The sequence below is a fragment of the Dipodomys spectabilis genome, unplaced genomic scaffold (genome assembly GCF_019054845.1).
Source record: "Dipodomys spectabilis isolate Male_0828 unplaced genomic scaffold, ASM1905484v1 ptg000234l, whole genome shotgun sequence".
NCBI classification, from domain to species: Eukaryota; Metazoa; Chordata; class Mammalia; order Rodentia; family Heteromyidae; genus Dipodomys; species Dipodomys spectabilis.
This window is the reverse complement of record NW_024870911.1, coordinates 11,674,914-11,699,471: the sequence shown is the minus strand read 5'-3', so window position 1 is coordinate 11,699,471 and position 24,558 is coordinate 11,674,914. Positions and strand designations below refer to the sequence as shown.

Sequence of the window (24,558 nt, the reverse complement as noted above, 5' to 3'; positions counted from 1 at the left end):
ATATGTTTCTTTCCAGAGCTAAAGTCTAGATCAGTGTAACTTACAAGCATTTTTATAGTTATGTAACATTTCTTATAAGTTCAATAATAGAAATTCTTTAACTTCAGATTTAGTTTTTATATTTGTTTTGGTTATACTTTAGTTTATTTGCTTTCTCTGTTCATATACCCTTTTTTTTAAAAATCAGAACTTCGCTCCTTACTAAATTTGATGAATGGGATAAAAACTACCATTTAGTTTTTTTTTTTCAGTCTTACTCATTTCTTTATTCTTCTGCATCTTTTCTTCTGTTTCATTTTTTACATAATGTCTTTCTGCAAGATAAAACTAAACTGGTAATAATCATTTAAAATGTTAAATATATACATTATAGTTTAGAACATTACTGCCTTAGACTGTTTTTGGTGTCAGAGTAGAATACTTGGAACTTTAGTGGTTTCATGAAGAAAAGAGATTCATTTCATGGTACAAGATTAATGAGTTTGTATCTGAACAACCTTCTTGTTGCATATTCCATAGCAGAAGACGGAAGAGCTAGTGAGTAGGAACATGAGAGCAAGAGAAGGTTGATTTGTTCTTTTTTTTTGGGGGGGGGTGTCCATCATGGGGCTTGAACTCTGGGCTTGGGCACTGCCCCTGCGCTCTACTGCTTGAACCACAGTGCCACTTCCGGTTTTCTAGTGGTTTATTGGAGATAAGAGTCTCATGGACTTTCCTGTCCGGGCTGGCTTTGAACCGCGATTCTCAGATGTCAGCCTCCTGAGTAGCTAGGATTACAGGCGTGAGCCACCGGCGCCCAGCTGGTTGATTTGTTCTTAAGCCTACTCTGATGAAGAATCCACTCCACTTCATGAAGACAGCTCACATGACTTGAAGGTCATGATGGTATAGATTAAGTTGCCGACATGTAAACTTAAACCATAACCATTATTAAGTGAAAGACCTATTGAATTGTATGGGGAATTTGTGTTCTTTATTGCATTGAACTAGAGGTAGGCTTTACAATGGACCCAGATCCCTTTTGCAATTCCTAATTCTTATTTAGCAATATTCATTAAGATGAGACCTTGTCATAATGTCTTGCAGTCTTATAAAGTAAACCTTGAGGAAGTGTTATAGTCTCTAGTGTGTAACAGTTGTTTAAAATCTCTTAGAGCAGTGAGCTGTCATCATGTTTAATAAATTGCAGTATTTTATTAGCATAAATTCCTCTGGGTGCCACATTAGCAGTTGCACAGATGCTTGGTATTATTTATAGGTTTGTGTCTAACCTTTGCAGGTTGTCTTGTCTTTAAATTCCTCTTCACTTGTCACCATGCAGTAGAGTAATTCTTTAAATGACATGTACAAAAATAGTTTTCAGGAAGAGATCTGTTGAAAGTACTGAAAGGCAGATTGCCAAGATTATTGGATAGGCATACTCTTTTGCTTTAAATTATGTTCATTATATACTACCTTTTTAATTTCAGCACTGGATAAACATGGGGATGTCTTTAGTTGGCAAAATTAGATAGAGGCAACAACCTAATTGTTTAATCTTGGATTTTTGAGTCACTGAGATCCGTCTTTGTGGTAGAGGATAGGGACTTATTATTAACTTTTATGTCCCATTTTATGTGAGTTGGTATTTTCTTGTAGTGTAAAAATCTTAGATTAAATCTTTTTTTAAAATAACTTCAATTTTGTTTATATTAAAGAATTTTTTTCATATAAATCAAAGTAGCATTATGAAATCATTGGCAGATAAATTCTAAACAACTCAGTGTGTTAGTCTAGAAATCAACTTGTGTTAACATTTGAAAACTAGGACATATTTTGGCTATTTTCAATGTTGTTTCTTATTTTGATAATCAACTTTAAATCTTGCAGTATAAATTATATGAATTTTTAAAAATAAGAGCATTTTTAGAACAAAAGCCCTTATAGTACAATAATTTTGAATTATTTTTGTAAAGAAGGAGGAGCTTTTTTCATCTCTGTTCTAATTTTGAAGAATTTAGATTTAACTGTAAAACAGAATTTTTTTTTTCTGAAAGTAAACTGCGGCTTTAAAAATTGTATTTTTAGGGCTGGGAATGTGAGTTAGTGGTAGAGTACTTGCCTAACATGCATGAAGCCCTGGGTTCGATTCCTTACTACTACATGTAAACAGAAAAAGCCTGAAGTGGCGCTGTGGTTCAAGTGGTAAGAGTTCTAGCCTTGAGCAAAAGAAGCTCAGGGACAGTGCCCAGGCCCTGAGACTGAGCCCAGGACTGGCAAAAAAAAAAAAAAAAAAAATTCAAGCCCCAGGACTGGCAAATAAGTAAATAAAATTGTGTTTTTAAACTAATGTTTCTAGATTTTGAAGTGATCATCCCCAGATCTCTGATATAATGGTTTTTTTTTTTAAGACTTTTTATTTTTTGTAGCACTTAGGTTTACAGCTAAGTTGAACAGAAGGCACAATGGTTTCCCTTATCCCTCCTACACCTATGTATGTATAACTTCTCCTTTATCCCTTATCACCATGCCCCACAGTTGTTAGAATTGATACACCTGGATTGGTATGTCATTTTCACCCAGAATCCTTAGTTCATCTTAAGGTTCACTTTTGCAGATATAGACAGTCTAAGCACTTGACAAATTTTAACACATTTTCCGCCATTGTAGCCTCATTCCTCATTCATAGTAGTTATACTGTCCTAAGGTTCCTCTGTGTTCTACCCTTTCTTCTAGCCCTTCCTTCCCCACCCTTAGCTTCTTGGCAGCCACTGCTCTTTTTACTGCCTCCATCATTTAGCATTTCCTAGAATATCATGTGTTATCAGATAACATACAGTCAGGTTTTTTTGTTTGTTTGATTTTTTGCTAGTCCTGGGACTTGAACTCAAGGCCTGCACCTATCTGTGCTCAAGGTTAGCACACTACCACTTGAGCCACAGCACACTTTGACTTCTTTTTTTTTTTTTTTGGTTGGTCGTGGGGCTTGAACTCTGGGCTTGGGAGCTGTCCCTGTGTTCTTCAGCTCAAGGCAAGCACTCTACCACTTGAGCCATAGCACCACTTCCGGTTTTCTAGTGGTTTATTGGAGATAAGAGTCACAGACTTTCTTGCCCCGGCTGGCTTTGTACCATGATCCTCAGATCTCAGCTTCCTGAGTAGCTAGGATTACAGGCTTGAGCGCACCCAGCACACTTGGACCTTTTATGTTTATGTGGTTCTGAGGAATTGGACCCAGGGCTTTATGAATGCTATTGCACTCTACCACCAAGCTCCATTCCCAGCCCAGTTTTTTTTTTTTTTTTTTAAACTTAGTAATATGCATTTAAGCTTCTCCTGTATTTTTCTTGTGGCTTCACGCTCATTTCTTTTCTTTCTTTTTTTTTTTTTCTTTTTGGGTCCAGTTGTGGGGCCTGAACTCTGGGCCTGGGCGTTGTCCCGCAGCTCTTCAGCTCAAGGCTAGCGCTCTACCACTTGAGCCACAATGCCACTGCCGGCTTTTTTTCTTTTTGCTTATGTGGTACTGGGGAATCGAACCCAGGGCCTCAGGCATGCAAGGCAAGCCCTCTACCACTGAGCCACCTTCCCAGCCTAAGCTCATGTCTTTATAGTCCTAGATAAATATTCCACTCTCCAGATGTATCACAGTTTTATCCATTTACTTATTGAAGGACATTTTGGTTTCTTGACAATTATGAATAAAGCTACTGTAAAATCTATGTGTAGGTATTTGTATGAAAATATTTTTACGTCATATCAAGAAGCATGATTGTTGGATTATATGGGAGAATATATTTAAGTTTTTAAGAAGCCACCAAACTTTTCTTCCAAAATGAATGTGCCATTTTGCATTCCTACCAGTAATAAGTGAAACTTTCTAGCTATTTAATGCCTTGTCAACATTTGGTGGTTATCAGTGTTCTGGATTTTTGTCCATTCTGAAAAGTATGTGATGCAGTGTTTTCTCATTTTAATTTGCATTTCCTCAGTAACATACAAAGTGGACATCTTTTCTGTATTCTTTCTTTAGTAAAATATCTATTAAGTTCTTTGTCTTATTTCTAAAGTAGATTTTCTTTTTCTTATTGCTGAATTTTAAGAATTATTGTATACTTTGTATAATAATGCTTTACCATATATTTTGCATGTCTTTTTTTTTTTTTTTTGGTCATGGGGCTTAAACTCCAGGTCTGGTTGCTGTCCCTCAGTTCTTCAGCTCAAGGCCGAGTGCTCTACCACTTGAGCCACAGAGCCACTTCCAGTTTTCTGGTGATTAATTGGAGATGAGTCTCATGGACTTTCCTGCTTGGGCTAGCTTTGAACTGTGATCCTTAGATCTCAGCCTCCTGAGTAGTTAGGATTATAGGCGTGAGCCACCAGTGCCCAGCTGCATGTATGTTTTGACTCTGTTTTCTGCTTTTATTCTTTTGACAGTGTCTTTTGCAGAGCATGAAATTTTAGTCTAATGAAATTCAGCTTATCTGTTACTTCATAGGTCACGCTTTTGACATTACCTAAAGTCATTGGCAGATCCTAGGCCATGTTGATATTCATCTTATTTCCTAGGAGCTGTATAGTTATATGTTTTACATTTAAGACTGATCCATTTTCAGTTAATTTTTACTAAGGGTATACAGTCTAGTCAAATGGGCCAGCCACATACTAAGATGAGTTAATTATTCCCTTTCCTGTCTTCTGACATATTATAATTACCAGGAATTGGTATAAATTCTTTCTTAAATTTTTGGTAGAATTTATCGTTGAACCCATATAGGCATGATGCTTTTTTTTTTTTTTTTGGTCTGGTCGTGGGGCCTGAACTCAGGGCCTGGGTGCTGTCCCTCAGCTCTTCAGCTCAAGGCTAGCGCTCTACCACTTGAGCCACAGCGCCACTTCCAGCTTTTTTCTTTTTGCTTATGTGGTGCTGAGGAATCGAACCCAGGGCCTCAGGCATGCAAGGCATGCGCTCTACCACTGAGCCACTTTTCCAGCTCTGATGTTTTGTGTTTTTGAGGGTTATTTATTATTGAAATAATGTCTTAGTTGATTTAGACATAGTCGCATATTTGTTTTTCCTGTGAGTTTTGACAGATTATATCTTTCAAGAAATTAATTCCATCTTGGATATCAAATTTGGGGACATACAATTCTTAAGTTTTTCTTTGAATGTCCATAGGATATATAATAATGTCTATTCTCATTTATAATATTAGTTTGATAATGTGTCTTCTCTTTCTTTAACCTGTCTAAAGGTTTATTGAGTTCAGTGATCTTTTCAAAAGTTTTCACTATTTTTCTCTATAAAATTCATTTTAACACCATAGATTTGTGCCCTAGTTCTTACTGTGTTTCTCTTCTGTTTGCTTGGACTTAATTTTTTTTGTATTTTTTTCTAAGATGGAAGCTTATAATTGATTTCTTATCTTTTTTCTTTCCTAACATATATTAGGGAAAAATCAATTTCCCTCTAAGCACTACTTATGGAGCATCCCACGCATTTTGATAGGTTGTGTTTTTATTTTCACTTAGTTCAGAATGTTTTTAAATTTTTCTTGAGATTGCTTTTTTGACTTGTGTTATTTAGAAGTATGTTATTTAATCTGCAAGTGCTGTGGGATTTTTCCAGTTTTCTTTCTGTTGTTGATTTCTAGTTCAGTTGTGATAGGAGAGCAGACATTGGGTTTGTTAAAGTGTGTTTTATGACACAAAAAGTGATCTGTGTTGAATGTTCCATGTGAACTTGGAAAGAGTTAATTTATTCTGCTGTTGTTAGAGGAAATAATGTGTAGATATCCCTTACATCCAGTTGTGTTGTTGTTCAGTTCAACTATGTCCTTACCCATTTTCTGCTGGGTAGATTTATTTTTGATAGAGGAGTGTTGAAGTCTTTAGTTTAATAATGGATTTATCTTCTCCTCATTCTAAGTTGTTAGGTGCATACACATCAAGGCTTATGCCATCTGGAGAATTATCCTCTTTATTATATATAATTCCTCTATCACTGGTATTTTTTATTGCTCTGAAGTGTGTTATATCCAAAATTAATACTCTCCCTTTTTTTTTTTTTTTTTGCTAATTAGTCGTAGCATCGCATACCTTTTTTCCTCTCATCTCTTTTTATCTACTTGTGTCTTTAAATAGATTTTTTTTAGACAGCATGGACTTGGGTCTTATTTTATGATTTACCTAGATATTTTAATTAATGCATTTTGGCTTTGTGTTCAAAGTTATTATCAGAGTTCCATTAAAAGCTATCACATTCTTTTTATTACTTTTTATATATTATTTATTTTTATTACTTTTGCTTTTTGTCCCTATTTTTCCCTTAGGAATTTTTTGTTGTTTTTGACTTTGTTTTAGAGTCAGGACCTCACTGTGTAGCCTAGGTTTGTCTGAAACTTGCTAGGTAGGACACACTGGCATTAAACTCTTGCTTCTGCTTCCTTTGTGCTAGGTTTTTAGGCATGTACCACAACACCTAACATGGAATCTTTGTGGGTTTTTTTTTTTTTTTGCTGTTGTTATTTAGTATTTTTTTATTGTTAAGATACTGTACAGAGGGGTTACAGTTAAATGAGTAAGGTAATGAGTACATTTCCTATGGAGCATTGTTACCTCCTCCTTTGTTTTTCCCCTATTATCCCCTTCCTTCCCCACCTCCCCAGATCCTCCCTCTGCCATCTTTGTTTTTATTGTGAGATTGAAAAGGAATATGATATTCTTTATCCTTTTAAAGAATAAGAACTAGCCTACATCAACAAATTTGATAACTAGTTTTGATTTTATTGAATATATTGTTTTTAGTTTTCTTTGTATTCTTAGTAACAGATACCAACACTTAAAGCTTTTTTACCTAAAAATATAAATCTAAAAAAAATCTAAAAATATAAATACTAAAAAATACTAAAAAAATAGTTTACTTAGACAGGAGATTGTTGCCTCCTTAAAATAGGCAGGTGAAAACTGGAAAGTTTATGAGAAATGGAAAAATTTTGAATTCTGGCTCTTCTCGCTTACTTTTTTTCTTCTTTTTTTTTCTTTTTTATTGTGAAAATGCTGTACAGAGGGGTTACAATTACATGGGCAAGATAATGTGTACATTTCTTATCAAGCATTTTTTTGTAGCCTCCTCCTTTGTTTTCACTTCCCATCCCATCCACCCCCCCACTCCCCCCCACCTAACCCTCCTCCGCCCCCACCACCAAAGTTGTAAAGTTTGTTTTCGACATAACGACTTGTACGTCTCATTGTTGCAATGGGTCCACCTGTATCCCTATTTAAACAATTTGTTTTTTTCCCTTCCCCTCTTCTCACTTGCATTCATTATCCTTCATTAGATTTGTATGTCTCTACTCCAGATAGTTAGGTGGGATTACAGTAGAAAGATTATGATTAGAAAAAGAATGATACCAAAGTGTACCTTAGGCAAGTTATATAATGAACCCCTAGATAATTTTATTCTAATTTATTCAGTATACATTAAGTAAACTGGGCCTGTTTTGTAACTTTAACTTATATTTCTAAAAGCCAGGAAATACTTGGAGAACTTTTAAAAAACAAATGGGCAAAATTTTTGTTGCAAAAAGAATGTCCTGTCTTTTCCACTTTGTCCATTTTTAGATCAGTCTGTCTGATGGCTAAGTGCAGAGATGTTTGATACACAGGTGCAGTGTCTGGCAGCTGTTGGAAATATTCCCTCACACTCCTATTCCTCTCACCTTCATGTGTAATTATGGCCTGGCTAAGCCATTAATGGTAAAGATGGGATTTGAAAATTTGAATGTTCTTGAAAAAGTACAACCCAAAGTCATTCAGGGAAATGAATTTAACTGCCTGGATGACTTTAGTTTTCTTAAGACTAATACCTAACTGTAAGGGCATAGAGTTAGAATTGTGAGGAGCTTCTTTGGAAACCCATGTATAGAGTTACTGCCCTTTAAACTGAAATTCATTTGGAAAGGGCTTATGTTTATTTATTAGTCTCCTGCAGCCATCAAAATCACTGGTGCCTAATAGATACTTGATACATGTTTGTGAATCTCTTAAATTGCAAGTAAGTCAAATGAAAACATTTAGATGTGATAAGGTATTAGAAATTACGGCTTTAAAAAAAAGCTCACGATAAAGTTCCAAAGCAGTTGGAGCACTATTGTGAGAGAAAGAGTTCTGGTTCATTCTACCGTGGAAGCATGGTGTACTACTGATAATACCTCCCAAACTGAATTAGAGAACTTATATTAAAGAGACATTTTTCCTTATCTAAAAATCAGCCCAGTATTTTTTTTTTTTTATCAACTGTGTTTTCCCTGACCCATCCACTCATTGTTATTTTATATCATAGGATATTAAAAATCGGAAAGTTTCCTTAAACCAGGAGGAAAAACATTTTCTGTGGTTGTTCTATAATGAGAAGGACTCAGATATACTGAAGTTTGAATCTTACATGTTTTTTGTTTTTTGGGGATATTTTTTGGTTGGTCATGGGTCTTGCCTGAGTTCTTCAGCTCAAGGCTAGCGCTCTACCACTTGAGTTACAGCACCACTTCCAATTTTCTGGTGGCTAATTGGAGATGAGAGACTCATTAACGTTCCCGCCTGGGCTTGCTTTGAACCACGATCCTTAGATCTCAGCCTCTAAGTGGCTAGGATTACAGGTGTGAACCACTGGTGCTCAGCTTGAATCTTATCTTTTTGAATCCCAGTTTATTAAACTATATTTACTTTACCTTTTCATATGCCAATATCTCTGCTCACAAAAGTGGAATAACTTCTTTAACATAAAGGTGTTGTGAGGATAAATTAGGTACTTTTGGAGTATATGGCAACAGTATTTTCTCTGGCACATAGCAAAAACTCAGTAAATGTAATGTAGCTTTATTTTTCTTCAGTGGAGAGGATTGTACACTGATCAGAACTACAGTAGCTTTGTGGCATTGATGAGATTGTTACACTAGTATGCCTTCAAGTTTCTGTATATCCTTATCACCCAGTATCTTCAAGGTATTAAGATAGATAGGGATTTTTGTAGTTTTGTTGGGGGAAGAAACAAACACCAAATAATTAAATCATAATATATGGTGGTCATAAAGAGAATGAGAATGTGAAGAGTGAGTTTACATCAAGTTACAAGTAGTACACATTCTTCATGGTTTTATCATAGCAGTAAACTGAGACCTTGGGATAAAATAAAGGAGAATGAAGACTTTCAGGTATGAAGATCAGACAGTACTGAAGGAAGTATTTTTGTGCTTTGTGTCTTCCAAATGCATAAAATAGAAACATGTAAGCACAGACTAAAACTTTCTGTGTTGATGCTGAGAAAACTGGAGGAAAAAATCATAAATGTGCTAATTGCTGTTTTCTTGGATCAGTAAATAGCAGATCATTCATTAATTTACGTTTAAGTCAGAGGGTAGGCCATACCTTAGTACTTGGGCCTTTCTTGTAAAGCATGAGCCAGATAACAGATGGTTCCAGTTTTCTCCCTTAGAGAAATAAACAAAAATGTTTAAAACCCTACAGAATCTGTACCTGCTGACTCTTTAAATCTTACCAATTTCATTTAATTTCTCACTTCTTGTTCTTCATCTACTCTTTCTAGCTATATTGACTTCCTTTCATTCTGGGAGTAACAGTCTAGACTTGGTACCACCTTACAACCTTCATATACATTTACAGTCTTTAGATAAATCTGAAATTTCAGACATGTACATGGAATATTTCCTGTGGTAACTTAGATCTCTATTCAAATGCAATCTGAATATGAACTTTATCTTTCTATCTCACTTAAAATTTCTTACTTCCTTCAGCTATCAAGCATTATTCCTTTTGTTCTCCGTCCAAAGCACATAAAATCAAATGGCATACTGTGTGTTTTTAATATTTGTTTGTTCATTGTCTCTTTGAACCACTGTAGAACATAAATTTCATGAGGGGCAAGGATGTTTTGTTGTTTTTGTAACTATTCATCATCAACTTTCCACAGACAAGCACAGTAAATATTTGTTAAACTATGTTTCTTCTGGGCTGTGGGAGAATAAATTAGATCAGTGTAGACTTCCCATTTTGGTCATTAGTAACCCAAAATGAAGCCTTTCTGACAGATCATCAATTTATTTGGTTCATATACACATATGCTTTGAAGTATACCAGCCTACAGAAGTGTTCATTGTTTCTGTTTATCTGGAATTCATAATGGCTTATAGATTTGATTTCAGCTTAAGAGTATGGTAAAAAAGTACACTTGGTAAAAGATTCAGTAAAACTAATAATGGTTTTGAAATTGGTGAGGTTTGGATCAATATGTGTATTGTTAAATGTGGTGGGAAACAATTGGAATTTTGAGGGATCTACTTAAACATTTTAGGAACTTTAGTAATTTGACTCGATTAAAGTAAAGATAAGTCAGAATATTAAGAAAAAGTTCGATATATTTGAAGTTTGCAGTAACCTAAACTAAAATATTGGAGAAGAAGTTTAGAAACCTAACCTAAAATATTGGAGATAGGAGAATAGATTTTGAAGTGCCACCTGGCATTACAATTTTAGGATTTGATAAGAACTAGAATCCATTTTTGGTCTCTTGAGGAGAAGCTGAACAATAAAAATGAAGTTGCAAAGTTTTGCTGGTAGCTTCATTTGAAATACTGTCATTTTCTCCCTTGTACAGTTGCCAAATTGGGAGGTGATATTATATATTTTCACTACAGGTGAAATATTTTTTACTTCCATTTAAGACTTAAATTGGATGAGGTTTATTCTTACTGTTTTTAGAAACAGTAAAATGATCTAGGAAAAATTAGGTAAATGAAAATATTTTCAGAAATGTCAGGACTTGTAGTTTACTAGATTTGTTGGTTTTGGATGGAGTTTCCTTCTAAAACGCTAACCTCAAGGATGTTTTACTTATGTTATTAATTTAGCAGGTATGTCGGTTAATTTAGAAGGTGACAGTGTCATTAGGACATTTTTTTCAAAGAGATGCATAGGACAGAAAGTATCCTCTTGCCTTTTTAGATTTTAGTCTCTCAGCCTAATATATTAGAGGCAGAAATCTAGAGGGTAAAAAAGGGCAGAGCAATATTTTATAACAGAACTATTGTTCTTGATTTTTTCTCTGTAGTCTCATACCTTCCCAGTTGCTACTCTTCTCCAGCTTCTTGCAGAATATAACCCATTTACTTTACAGTGTTATAATGCACAGTAAAATATGAAGAGTAGATTTAGCCTAGATGGCACAATTAACATTTTCAAGCATTAAATATATGTCTAATACTGTGCTTGGCTCCATTAGTATGAATGTGACTAACACATGGTCCCTGTTGTGAGACCCAGTAGAGCGGTTTAGTCACAGAAATTTGGTTATGCTTTCATAGAGATACTTGAAGAGCCGGTTTTCTGTTGATAGTGCTGACAAAAAAATTTTGTATAAATCTGATAAAATTGTGTTTCTCTGACTTTTCTTTGTAGACTTTAAAACTTTTTTTTAGAACTGCCTTTTATATACTTACTACTTCATATAAAGAATAAGTAAAATTCCTGTTTTATAAAATATTATTTGGTCAATTTGTTGAAAGCCCATTAGTAAGGAATTTGGGGTAGCATATTGACCACAATATAGCTTCACGTCAAGCAGTCCAAAATTCATATTAAAATTAAACATGTTATTGAACATATTTTTCCTATTCTTATTTCATCTTTAAGATATCTATTCTCCCTAATTCCCTTTTGAGGACTTTTGATATTTTTTGGTTGGATTTTTTTCCCCCTTAAACTTAAACCCTTTTGTTGTGTAGAGAAATGGCTAGAAATCCATTCTCAAAATCTCTTTTGATAACAGGATATATTTTTTCCCCAACCTTTTTTTTTTTTAATTGTACCTTGTTAAACTGGTCTCTCACATGAGCTTTCTTAGAATCAGGCAATTCCTGGTTCCTATGGGACTTCCTGTTTTCTCAAATAAAAATAGAAAAGCATCTCAGAAAGGAAAGCTGGTCAGTATGAACTGCTTTGTGAGATCAGTTAGTCTAAGTAATAACCTGGATTATAAGTATATGGTCTGTATAAAATACATAAAAAATTTAAATATTTGGGATGAGAGAAGATTCTGTCTGAATAACTATGAGAGATGATACATATTTAGTTTAAAACTTGTTTATATTTTGAAGATGGGGTTAAGGAGATTGTATAAAAAGTATTAAATCTTTCCTTTATAATTTAATACTTTGTTAGAAATAAAGTATTAAAAAATGTTGATCCGGCTGTGAAGGTGGCTTAGTGGTAGCATGCTTGCCTATAATGCATGAAGCCCTGGGTTTGATCCCTCAGTACTACATACACAGAAAAAGCCAGTGGCAGAGGCTAGCCTTGAACAAAAAGACACTTAGGTGGCTCACACCTGTAATCCTAGCTACTCTGGAGGCTGAGATCTGAGGATTGCGGTTCACAGCCAGCCTGGGCAGGAAAGTCTGCGAAACACTTATCTCCAATAAACCACCAGAAAACTGGAAATGGCGCTGTAGCTCAAGGGGTAGAGCACTAGCCTTGAGCAGAAGAGCTGAGGGACAGTGCTAAGGCCCAGAGTTCAAGACCCACTACTGGTACTATATATATAGCTCCAATTCTGGTTTTCTGGTGGTTACTTGTAGGTAAGAGCCTCACAGAATTTCCTGCCTGGCCTGGCTTTGAACAGAGATCCTCAGATCTCATCCTCCTTAGTAGCTAAGATTACAGGTGTGAGCCACCTGTACCTGAGTAAGAAGATTTTTTAATCATTTTAAGTTGGCATTTTAAATGAATTTTTCAATTTAAAGGAAAATAATAATAATTGGTAGTATATACTTAGACCATGATCAATGATAGACATATTAAGAATTTCATACAGATGTATCTCACTTAATCCTGACAACTATATAAGGTGGGCATTATTGTTATCCCTACTTTATAAAAGAGAAAAACTACATTTGAAGATGTTAGCTTAAAGTGATGCTGCTAAGCTGGATTTGAGTTTAGAGCCTCTCATCAGAACAACTTACTTTCAATGGTTATGAAGTAAACTAAAAATAGAGGTCTGAAAATAAAAATACTACCCCAATTTTATTATCTTTAGTTTTTTATTTTTATTTTGTTTTTGCATTTTTTCATTCAGCTTTAGCAATGTACATGCTGCCACTTTAAGTACTTATTTAGAAGGAGTTAAATTTTTATATTTAAGTTATGCTAATAGTTCTTTTTTTTCTCTTTTCCTTGATAGTAAAAAATCCCTTTGATGAAACATTTGGAAATATACAAGTAAGTAAAAGATCACAATACTGATATTTTATGTGATATTTTATATAATAAAACTCTTTAAGATGATTAACAACTAAAATTACAAAAGATTCTTTTGGTTTTAATACATGTTCTTATTTTGAGTATTCTTTAACATATAAAATTAAATCTGGTATTGATTTTCTCCTACAAGATGAACTATTTATTAATGTGAAGCTAACTGCCAGGTAAAATGGACGTTATCTTACCAAATGGCATGCCTTCTGTGTAAGATCTAAGTCTTACCAAATGACATGCCTTCTGTGTAAGATCTAAGTCATACACTTAAAGTCTACCTGTTGTCTTAAATTGTTGATTGTCTTAGCATTTGTTGTCATCTGTCTTCATTTTGTTTCCTTTTGGGTCTTTTTTTTTTTGGTTGGGCTATTCAATCATCAAAGGATTGAAATGAAATATATTGATGTTTATTTAAGATTCTTTTCCTTTTCAAAGGATACTATAAAATCCATTTTAGACCTACATTTGTTTAAAGTATTTTTTATTTACTACATTGTAGGAACTTGGAAGATAAAGATGTTGAAGCATTTTGATGGCTCAGATATAGTATATGTGTGTGTATATGTATGTACGCAATTCATTGTTAGTATTTTTTATTATAGTAACAATTAACTTAGGAAATTATTGTACTAGGTAATGTATAATGACGTAATCAGATCCACAAGGTGGAATTATGAAGCAACAGTGTTCAGCAATACTCTATAGTGACCTTTGTTTTTAAAAGGCTGACTTTATTAGTTGCAATTTTGAGTCTACAGTGCCACAGTATTATAAATTTAATACAGTATACCCACTGAACAAGACGGTTTTCTTTGGTTTAATTTTTATGGTGGCAAAACTGAAGTACTGAACCTCTGATTAATAGTAGTAATTATAATGAGGATAATGGCATATTTACTATAAGTGCTTATTCAGTCCCAGGCACCATCCTAAGTGTTTACAATCCATTATTTAACCAAAGATATAATACAGTGGAAAATGTCCTTGAAGAGAAAGCTAGTTGAGGAAAGAAGAGGGAAATATTTAAAGGAAACAACATATGGGAAAATTTGTTAGTCACTCACCCTTTTTTCACTCCTAAAATGAAATGATTGCTTTAGCATAATATGTGGGTCTTACTAGAACAGACCTTTACAATGTAGTTAATTTAAATTATAAAATTATTTTTGTTTAATGCAGGGTTACTTGAAAACTTGTAATGTGTATTTATTTATAGGTCTTTAACGGAGTGATAGAATAGTTAGACTTAAGTTGAAATGTTAGGAGACAAACTGAGAAAGAAGCATCACATCAACAGTAAGAAAGTAACTTTAAATAGTGATTTGTATAATTGCAGGTTCATAGTTAATTTTGTATACTTGATACTTAATGTGAGTAGGGCCAAGACCTTTCTATTTCTTTCTCAGCATTGATTTGTACACTTAATAATGTTTTATAAAAATTTTACTTAGACCATAATTCTTTGGCCATTTGGATGGCCAAATGAGTTTGTCTCATATAATATTAAATAAATGAATCTGTCTCTTATATGATAGTATAGATCAATATGATTAAATTTTCATCAGAAAAATAATTCTTGGAAAAATTATAGTTGAGTTTTTTGAATGCTGAATTTTTTTTTTTTTTGGTTGGTCATGGGGCTTGAACTCTGTGCCTGGGCGCTGTCCCTCAGCTCTTCAGCTCAAGGCAAGCTCTACCGCTTGAGCCACAGCACTACTTCCGGTTTTATAATGGTTTATTGGAGATAAGAGTCTAACGGACTTGCCTACCGAGATCCTCAGATCTCAGCCTCCTGAGTAGCTAGGATTACAGACACCAGCCACTGGTGCCCGGCTATGAATGCTGAAATTTTTTGCATGAGACTGTAACACTATATATTTTGCTGTATGAGAACCAGCTTTGTCTGGTTAGGTTTTGAGGCCTTTTTTTTTTTTTTTTTGGTAATTACCCAATCCAGATCTGTGTACCAAAAGATTTATTTCTAGGTCTCTTGTGTTCATTAACGATATACCAAATGTTCAAATTTTTTTTTGTTTTTAGAAGGAAAGTGAGGCTAGAATATATAAAAAATATAAGACAAAAATGAAATCAGCCTCTTTTCTGGATCAGAAACATATTTCAAAACTTTCAGATACTTTAATTCCTTAGATTTACCAGATTCACCGTGCTTTTCATAAACTACACTATCATTGGAACTCCCATATTGTATCTTGGATTGAAAATCATTTTTGTACTGTACTGTATCACAAATACATAGCTTTTAGAATCTTGGATTTCAGTACCTTTTACTGGGGCTTGAACTCAGAGACTGGGCACTATCCCTGAGCTTCTTTTTGCTCAAGGCTAACACTCTACCACTTGAGCCACAGTGCCACTTCCAGCTTTTTCTGTTTATATGGTACTGAGGAATTGAACCCAGAGCTTTGTGTGTGCTAGGCAAGCACTCTACCACTAAGCCACATTCCCAATCTGCTTATTTACTTTTAAAGTCTTGATTTTGATGGTTTGGATTTTTTAGTCATAGGGAAGATAAGAATTGAATTGACTCAGAATCCTGTTGACATAGAAGTGGAGGCCTTGGGGTGGGGGAAGAAAAATGGAGTGGTTAGAAAAATATTAAAAGGCAAGTAGACCGGGCGCTTTTAACTCACAACTGTAATCCTAGATCCTCAGATCTGAGGATCACTGTTCAAAGCCAGCCCAGACAGGAAAGTCTGTGAACTGTTACCTCCAATAAACCACCAGAAAACTGGAAGTGGCCCTGTGGATCAAGTGGTAGAGCACTTGCCTTGAGCTGAAGAGCCTGAGGGACAGCGCTCAGGCCCAGAGTTCAAGCCCCACGACTGACCAAAAAAAAAAAAAGGGGCAAGTAGTAGTCAACTGAAGGAATAAGTGTTTTTTTTATTTCTGTCAGTCATATAACATTAAAGCAGAGACTTTGTAGGTTCTTAGAGCCTTGGATGAATTTTTCTTTCCTATTGTCACTGATTAAAACTTCATTTAATAAAAGCATGTTAGTTGTCAAATACAAACTTGTTCTCTTTCCTTGGACATACAGAATAAATAAAAATAAGTGGATGATTATATATCATAAAACATAAAAATGTTACTTTCCTAAATTTGGTCCATGGTCATATTCATCCAGAAATCCTGTTTTATTAGGCACATCAGGAAGGAAGGAAATAATAAAGCACAACCCCTGGTAATAAATGAGTTTCCGATAGTATGATAAGTTGTAACCCTGTCTCTTACCCTTGCTCATCATGTATATTGGTCTATCTTAATTGCAATTGCTCTTTTAAGGGTATTATTGATTTAGACTACTTAGCAGGGCATATAGCCTATATATACCATTCCCATAGTCCCTTCTCTGGACTCCTTTCTGTTTTCAGGCCATCCCATATATTCTGATACTAGTACTGTTCCTTATTTGCACAAGTTGTATTTAATTTCTTTCTCCCAAATTTTCAGAATGAGGTCAAATTCTTTTTCCTAGTATTTAGAGCTCTCTGGCATTTAATTCAAACAACTTTTTCAGTAATTTACTGACAGTCAAACTAGTCTGCCAGCTATGTATATATAACCAGTGCTGTCATGTCTTCATGCTTTTGCTTATGCTATTCCTTCTGGCTGGAGTGCTGGTCAATTTCTATCCTTTCTTCAAAGCTAACGGTAATAGTCTCTGTTTCACAAATGGGTCTTTCCTTCTCTCCCTATTCTGTATTTGAACTATACTTTGCAATTGTAATAGAACACTTCATATATCTGATAAATTGTTTTTATCCTTGAGAACAGTTTTTCTAGCTTTTTAACTACCTTGAATTTTTGCCTTACTTTGATAAGTGATCATTTTTATGTAGGGTTATTTTTAAAGCACAGGAAAGGATTCACGTCAACCTGATAATATTCATGCCTTTAGTTTTATGTCATTGAGTTAAATTAAAACCAAACATGAAGGGAACATTGATGCATAAGAGTCTACCAGAACAATCTATACAAGCATGCTTTGTATGTAGAGAGATTGACATTATATTGGTAGTAAGGGGAGTTTATTGTTTTGTTAGCCCTGATCTTAGTGCAGATTTCTTGTCTTCAAGAAAGTAAAGCATCGGGCTGGGAAGGTGGCTCAGTGGTAGAGTGTTTGCCTTGCGTGCATGAGGCCCTGGGTTCGATTCCTCAGCACCACATAAGCAGAAGAAGCCAGAAGTGGCTCTGTGGCTCAAGTGGTAGAGCGCTCGCCTTGAGCTGAAGAGCTGAGGGACAGCTCCCAGGTCCAGAGTTTAAGTCCCACGACCGACCAAAAAAAAAAGTAAAGCATTTAAAGTGATAACATTTAGATTTATAGATTAAAGTTCCTTAAAATATAGTGGCTATTTAAAAATAAATTTGTCTTTCAGATCATGTAGCTTCAATGATTTTAAGTTCATTTCCCATTTTTTATTTTTTTTAAGTTTTTTATTGTGAAAATAATGTACAGAGGGGTTACAGTTACATGAGCAAGGTAATAAGTGCATTTCTTATCCAGCATTATTGCCTCCTCCTTTGTTTTTCCCCTACCATCCTTTCCCTCCTGCCTCCTCAGTTCCACCCCCTTTTCCCTCGCCCGGTGCCTAAATTGTAAAGTTTGTTTTTCGGCATAACATCTTGTACGTTTTATTGTTGCAATGGGTCAGTCTGTATCCCTATTTAAACAATTTGTTTTTTCCCTTCCCTTCCAGAAATTATACCAACATCAAATACAGTAAAAATGGGTTATACTGCGGGGGAGGGATATACAAAGCAATAAAAATCACATGGTACCTTATAAATACGTTAGACACAATAGCAAGAAAGAAAAAAACCACTTGTGTCCCTGTCTTGGGTTTCATTTCGCTTAACATCATCTTCATTTCCCATAAAAAAATAAGAATGATATTTTTCTTGTAATTAGATATTTCATAATAACTTCTTTTAATTTTAGGAAAGTGAAAAAAATCTTATGATGAACACGTTATACAAGCTTCATGATCGATTGGCACAGCTTGCAGGTAATTGTCTTAGCACTGATATTCTAAAGATGTTTCTTAAAATTAATTTTAATTAATTTAATTAATTAAATTAATTAATTAATTAATTTAATTAATTGCCATGTTAAAAGTGATGTCAGTAGAAATAGTCTTTCCTAAGTACAGTGTGGTGTTTGTGAAATATTTTCCCATCTGACATATGTATTGGATATTATATATATTCATCATGTACAAATTATATGTGTATTAGATTATTATACATATATATTGTATCATTTTGAAATCAGCCAAATCCTTCCCTCCCTTCCCACCTGCAAACATTCTTTTTCCAGTATTGTGGCTTGAACTTGGGGCTTCTTGTTTTCACTCAGCTTTCTTGCTCTACTACTTGAGCCATGCCTCCAGCCTTGCTTTTTATTGGTTATTTTGGAGGCGTAGTCACATTGATTTTTTTTTTTTTCTGCCTAGGCTAGCTTTGAGCCATGATACTCCATGTTTCAGCCTCCTTAGTAGCTAGGATTGCAGGTGTGAACTACCAGTTCCCATTTTCTCTGTATTTTTGTTATCATCAATTAGTTGAATCAAGCAGGTTTTATTTTGATATATCCACATATGTATAGAATGTATCTTGATCAGAGTCACTCTACATCTCCCCTTCCTCCAGGCCAACTTCTTTATTAATAGTAATAAAATAAATAGTAACAAAATTCTGAATGCTTAAATTTCAATTGACTTGGATAAACAATGAACTAATTAAAATCTCGGATTAAATATAGCAGTGCATATTTTCTTTGGTGGTTGTGTAGACATCATTTTCTTGGGCAAACATATTATCCCAGACTGATTAATTGAATTTGTGAATTTTCCTCAAATTTTGCTCTTACTAAGTATTGAGAGCTTTCAGGTATTGAGAGTTTTCAGGTATCGGCACAATTTGAGTACATAAAATAGTATCAAGTTTATCATCTGTAAGTTGTCATGGCAGCATATCTGTTCATTACCTTCTTAACCTTTTGAAGTTATTTTACATCTGGAAGAAGAGACTTTGGATTACCTTTTTATAAGCAGTTCTAAGAAAATTAAAATGGAGTCTGGTTTTAGTGGTGCCCACTTGGAATCTCAACCACTTGGGGGAGGTACAGATTAACAGAAGATTGTGGTTTTAGGCTAGCATAGGCCTAAAATTTAAGGACTTCCCCCATTTAAACAAAAACCAGCTATACTCCCAGCTATGTGGGAGATGTAAGTAGGAAGATTGTAGTCTGAAGCCAGCCCCAAGCAAAAATATGAAACCCTATCTGAAAAAAAGTAACAAAAAGAACAAAAAGCATAAGGCCCTTGTTTCAAACCCCAGTGGGGGGGGGGGGGGGGGAGAAGTTTTTCAGTATTTTTTGTATAGCATCCTTTTGTGGAAAGCTGATTATAGAAACCTAATAGATAAATGAGACGCTTCTTCTCTGGTTGAATAGAAGTATTTAGAATCTCCATCCTCTTACCTATTTTCATTTTCTTGATTTAGATCCTTAAAAGCCTTGGTTTTACATTGATTTAATGGCTTTTATATTTATGTATTACAAACTCATGACATTTAGTTGTTAATGCTTTAGCACCTAGAAATATGTTAGGAAATCCTGACCTTGCTAATACAGACATTTAGAGCCATTTCTATAGTATTGTTTTATGGGTTTTTTTTTGGGGGGGGGGGCGGGAGTCTGGTCGTGGGGCCTGAACTCTGGGCCTGGGCGCTGTCCCTTAGCTCTTCAGCTCAACGCTAGCACTCTACCACTTGAGCCACAGCGCCACTTCCGGATTTTTGTTTTTCTTTTTGCTTATGTGGTGCTGCGGAATCGAACCCAGGGCCTCATGTATGCAAGGCAAGCGCTCTACCACTGAGCCACCTTCCCAGTCCCTATAGTATTGTTTTATGATGTATAGTCTGTAACACACTAGGTCAACATAATCTGGATTGCAAATTAGAGTTCTTTTTGTACAGTAGGATTTGGTAGGGTTTTTCTTTAGTACCAGTTAGTAAATACTTTATGTTTTGTGGGCTATATTGCCTCTCTGACACAACTAATCAGTTTTGCCATTACAGCATGAAAATAACCATATATACTATGGAAATGAATGAGCTTGACTGTATTTCAATGAAACCTCATTTATAAAAACCAGTGGCAGGCTGGATTTGGCCGTGTGCTATAGTTTAACTTCTAGATTTTCTGAAACTGATTATCTGAGGATTCATTGTAAAGCTTGAGGATTTGTTTAAGTAAAAGATACTCTTCCCTTCTTATAACAGTCAACCTTAAAATCTGAATTCTTGGGCAAAAATGATAAAGAAGAACATGGTTACTTTATTATAGAAGATTTTATAAATAATTTCCCCTAATTATTGTACTTTTATGTTGAAAATCCTTAAAATATTTGAAAGAAACAGAACAGGGAAAATTATAATTTAAGATCAATGTGAAGAAATTTAGCCCAAAGTAAAAGCTTTAAATTTTCTTCTTAAAAATGATTACAAGAAAAGACAAATGTAGTTTTCCAAATTTTTATAGCATATTGCATTGTAGAAGCAAAGTCATACTTAGGAACTTCTATCTAATTTTCCTGTTGCTCTGTGTTAAAACAATGTTTTAAGGATGCCTTGTTAAAGATAGGCTTAGTTATACTCTGTAAATGAAAATGTTTCAGTACAATAATAAGTTCAAAATTACTTGAGTCCTTGAATTATTGGCTCTAAGAATAGATGTGCTGTGCTGAGTGAGGTGCAGGTGGCTCAGACCAGTAATCCTAGCTCCTCAGAAGGCTAAGATCTGAGAATCACAGTTCTGGCAGCAAAGTCTATGAGACTCATATCTCAATAAACTGCTCACAAAAAGCCGGAAGTGATGTTGTGGCTCAAGTGGTAGAGCGCTAGCCTTGAGCAAAGGAAGCACAGAGACAGCACCCAGGCACTGAGTTCAAGCCCCAGGACCAGCCCCCCCCCCCCCAAAAAAAAAAAAAAAAAGAAAGAAAAGAAATGTTGGTGGCATGGCTTCAGTGGTATAAAGGGCCAGTTGAACAAGCACTAGGCCCCGAGTCCAAACCCTGATACTGCCAAAGTCAAGAGAAACAAGAGATAGAAAAACAGAAACAGAATAGATGTAGAAGTTAGCACAGAATTTGTTGACATTTTCTTTAGGATTAATATCTGTAGAGGGCCTCCTGTGTGCCAAAGTCTGTGAAAGTAGCTGATCACCGTGATATGGTGTTTACATTGGCTTACAATGAAGTTAGAAGCTTATAAGGTAGATTTTCATTTAACGGTAGTGTTTGTGTAAGGATTGTTGTTTATTTAGGTTAATTATTAGAATTCCTATATCTTTCTTTACTGTGTATAATAATATAACCTATAATTATATACTTCTTAAAATGTAAATTTTATTTCTTTTCTGTTGTACAGCATTTTAGTGATTGAAAATTAATAATATGTTAATCTTTCCAGGAGATCATGAATGTGGCAGTTCTAGTCACAGAACACTTTCTGTCCAAGAGGCAGCTGCATACTTAAAAGTAAGCAATAAAATTAGAATGTTAATGGCTTAATTTTTATACTTTATATAAAACATTGCTACTTATATCAAAAGTATTTTGTTTTTATTTTAATTATGATGTTAAAAAGCTAGCTTGGGATTACTGTTTGATGTAATGTAAATGGATAAGATAAAATAGAATTACTCTTTTTTTTTTTAAGCATTCTGTTTAAGGGAATGTGCATTAATTTGAAAAGGGTAAAACACTGATAAAAGCAGGCATAGTGGTACATGCATTTAGTTTCAGCTACTTAGAAGGCTGAGGCAGGTAGATAATTTGGAACCTAGGAGTTTGAGGCCACCTTGAGCAACTGAGGAAGACCCTGTTTGAAAAGAAGAGAAGGGAGAGGAGAGGAGGAAAAGCGAGAAGGAAGGAAGTGGAATAGTCATAACAGGGAATTTGAGGTGGGTGAGTAGCACATTAAGTAGCAAGTGAGAGTCCAATCATTTATTTAAGATCTGTTCTAGATCCCTTTCATCTCAGGGTATTATCATGATTTTCAGGTGAATTAAACTATAATTAGTAATCTTTGGGAAATTCTAGATGAAAAAGAAAGGCACTAGAAGGTTAAAGATGGATGGGTATCATTCTGTTTTCTAAAAGGGGAAACTGGAATTTGAAAAACATACTTGAAAACTTTATGCCAGTACAATCCTATAAGAATAATAATGATGTGAATACTTGCAAGTAGAAGTGTTCATCCTCAGGTGCTGGTTGGTGTGGATTCAGTGTGAATGAGTCATGTCAATCAAATATAATTTCTCCCTTTTATTTCTCTTCTAAAATATTGTGGTAAAAAAATACCTTACATGGCCGGGCACTGGTGGCTCATGCCTATAATCCTAGCTACAAGGCTGAGATCTAAGGATTGCTTTCAAAGCCAGCCAGGCCATCAGAGTCTTGTGAGACTTTTATCTCCTGCTAAAAAACAAATCTGGAAGTAGAACTGAGGCTCAAATGGTAGATTGCTATCCTTGAGCACAAAAACTCACCCGCGCACGCGCGCGCGCGCGCGCACGCACACACACACACACACACACACACACACACACACACACACACACACACACACACAATACCCCATGTAAACCTACCCTATCCTTGAGCACAAAAACTCACCCGTGCACGCGCACACACACACATACACACACACACACACACAATACCCCATGTAAACCTACCCTATCAGATAGTGTGAAGTATAGTATTGCTATGTGCACATTGTTTTAAATACATTTTTTATTGTAAAAATAGTGTACAGAGGGGTTACAGTTACATGAGTAAGGTAATGAGTACATTTCCTATCGAGCATTGTTACCTACTCCTTTGTTTTTCCCCTACCATCTCTTCCCTCCCCACCTCCCAACTCTTCCCTCCCTATCCCCCACGAGTTGTAAAGTTCATTTCCAACATAATGTCTTGTACCTCTCATTGTTACAATGGGTCAACCTGTATCCCTATTTAAGCACTTTGTTTTTTCCCTCCCCCTCCCCAAATTAGAAAAGTGTATATACAAGATGCAGGGCACCAGCATCAAATACAGTGAAAACCATGGGGGAGGAACATACCAAAGAAACAAACAAAAAAATCTCATGGTGCATTATAAGTACATTAAAACAACAGCAAGAAAAAAACCACTCGTGTCCCTGTCTTGGGGTTCATTTCGCTTAACATTGTCTAATATGGTCATATGTACACAGCTTTTGACCTTTTCTGCTTGTCCTAGTCATATACTAGTTATCTGTGTGCACATTGTTGTATGTCAAATCTCAGAACATTCTTATTTTGTATGAATGAAACCATGTACTCATTGTACAACATTACCTATTTTTCTCCTCAAACTCTTAACATCATCCATTCTACTTTATGTTTTTTATCAGTTTGACATTAGATACTCATGTAGCTAAAAATCATGTGATATTTTTCTTTGTATGATTGGCTTATTTCAATTCACAGAATGTCATTGAAGACTATTCATAATGTATGACAGTACTTCTTAAAGATTGAGTAATATTCCATTGTAGGTATGTGCTATATACACATTTTGTTGATCTATTCCTCTGTTGGTGTTTAAATGTCTTCAGAGAAATGCCATTTAATGTCTTTTTTAGAACTGATTATTTATTTGGCTATTAGGTTGCAGGAGTTCCTTACTTACGTTTTGAATCCTTTCTTAGATGGCTTGCCAATTTAATATCCTTTTTATATGGATTCCCAATATTTTCATTCCATATATTCTGTTTCATTTTGCTTATTGTTTCCTTTGCTGACCATAGGCCATTTGGGTTGATGAAGTTCCTCTCCTTTTGCTTTTGTTTCCTATAATTTTGCTATTAATTTAAGAAATCATTGCTCTTATTAGTGCCATGAAGTTTTCCCCTTTGTTTTGTTTTCTCTTCTTGGTCGTGGTGCTTGAATTCAGAGCCTGGGTGCTATCCTAGGCTTTTTTACTTAAGTATAGCACTTTACCACTTTGAATCACAGCACCACTTCCGGTTTTCTGGGCATTAATTGGAGGTTAGAGTCTCACGGACTTTCCTGCCTGTGCTAGCTTTGAATCATGGCCCTCAGATCTCAGCCTCTTGAATAGATAGGATTACAGACATGTGCCACTGGCACCCAGCCTTTCCTTTTGTTTTCTTCTAGTAGTTTTTATAGGTTCAGATGTTTG

General features: G+C 35.0%; 1 protein-coding gene across 1 annotated transcript in view; it reads left to right on the top strand.

The window, feature by feature from the left end:
- Lemd3 (LEM domain containing 3) overlaps window positions 1-24,558 on the top strand; it is a 46,390-nt gene that overhangs the window by 8,742 nt on the left and 13,090 nt on the right. Inside the window, exons 2-4 of the mRNA XM_042698795.1 lie at window positions 13,232-13,269; window positions 18,266-18,332; window positions 21,799-21,866. Of these exons, the coding sequence (XP_042554729.1) occupies window positions 13,232-13,269; window positions 18,266-18,332; window positions 21,799-21,866 (173 nt within the window). The remainder of the gene's footprint in view (window positions 1-13,231; window positions 13,270-18,265; window positions 18,333-21,798; window positions 21,867-24,558) is intronic.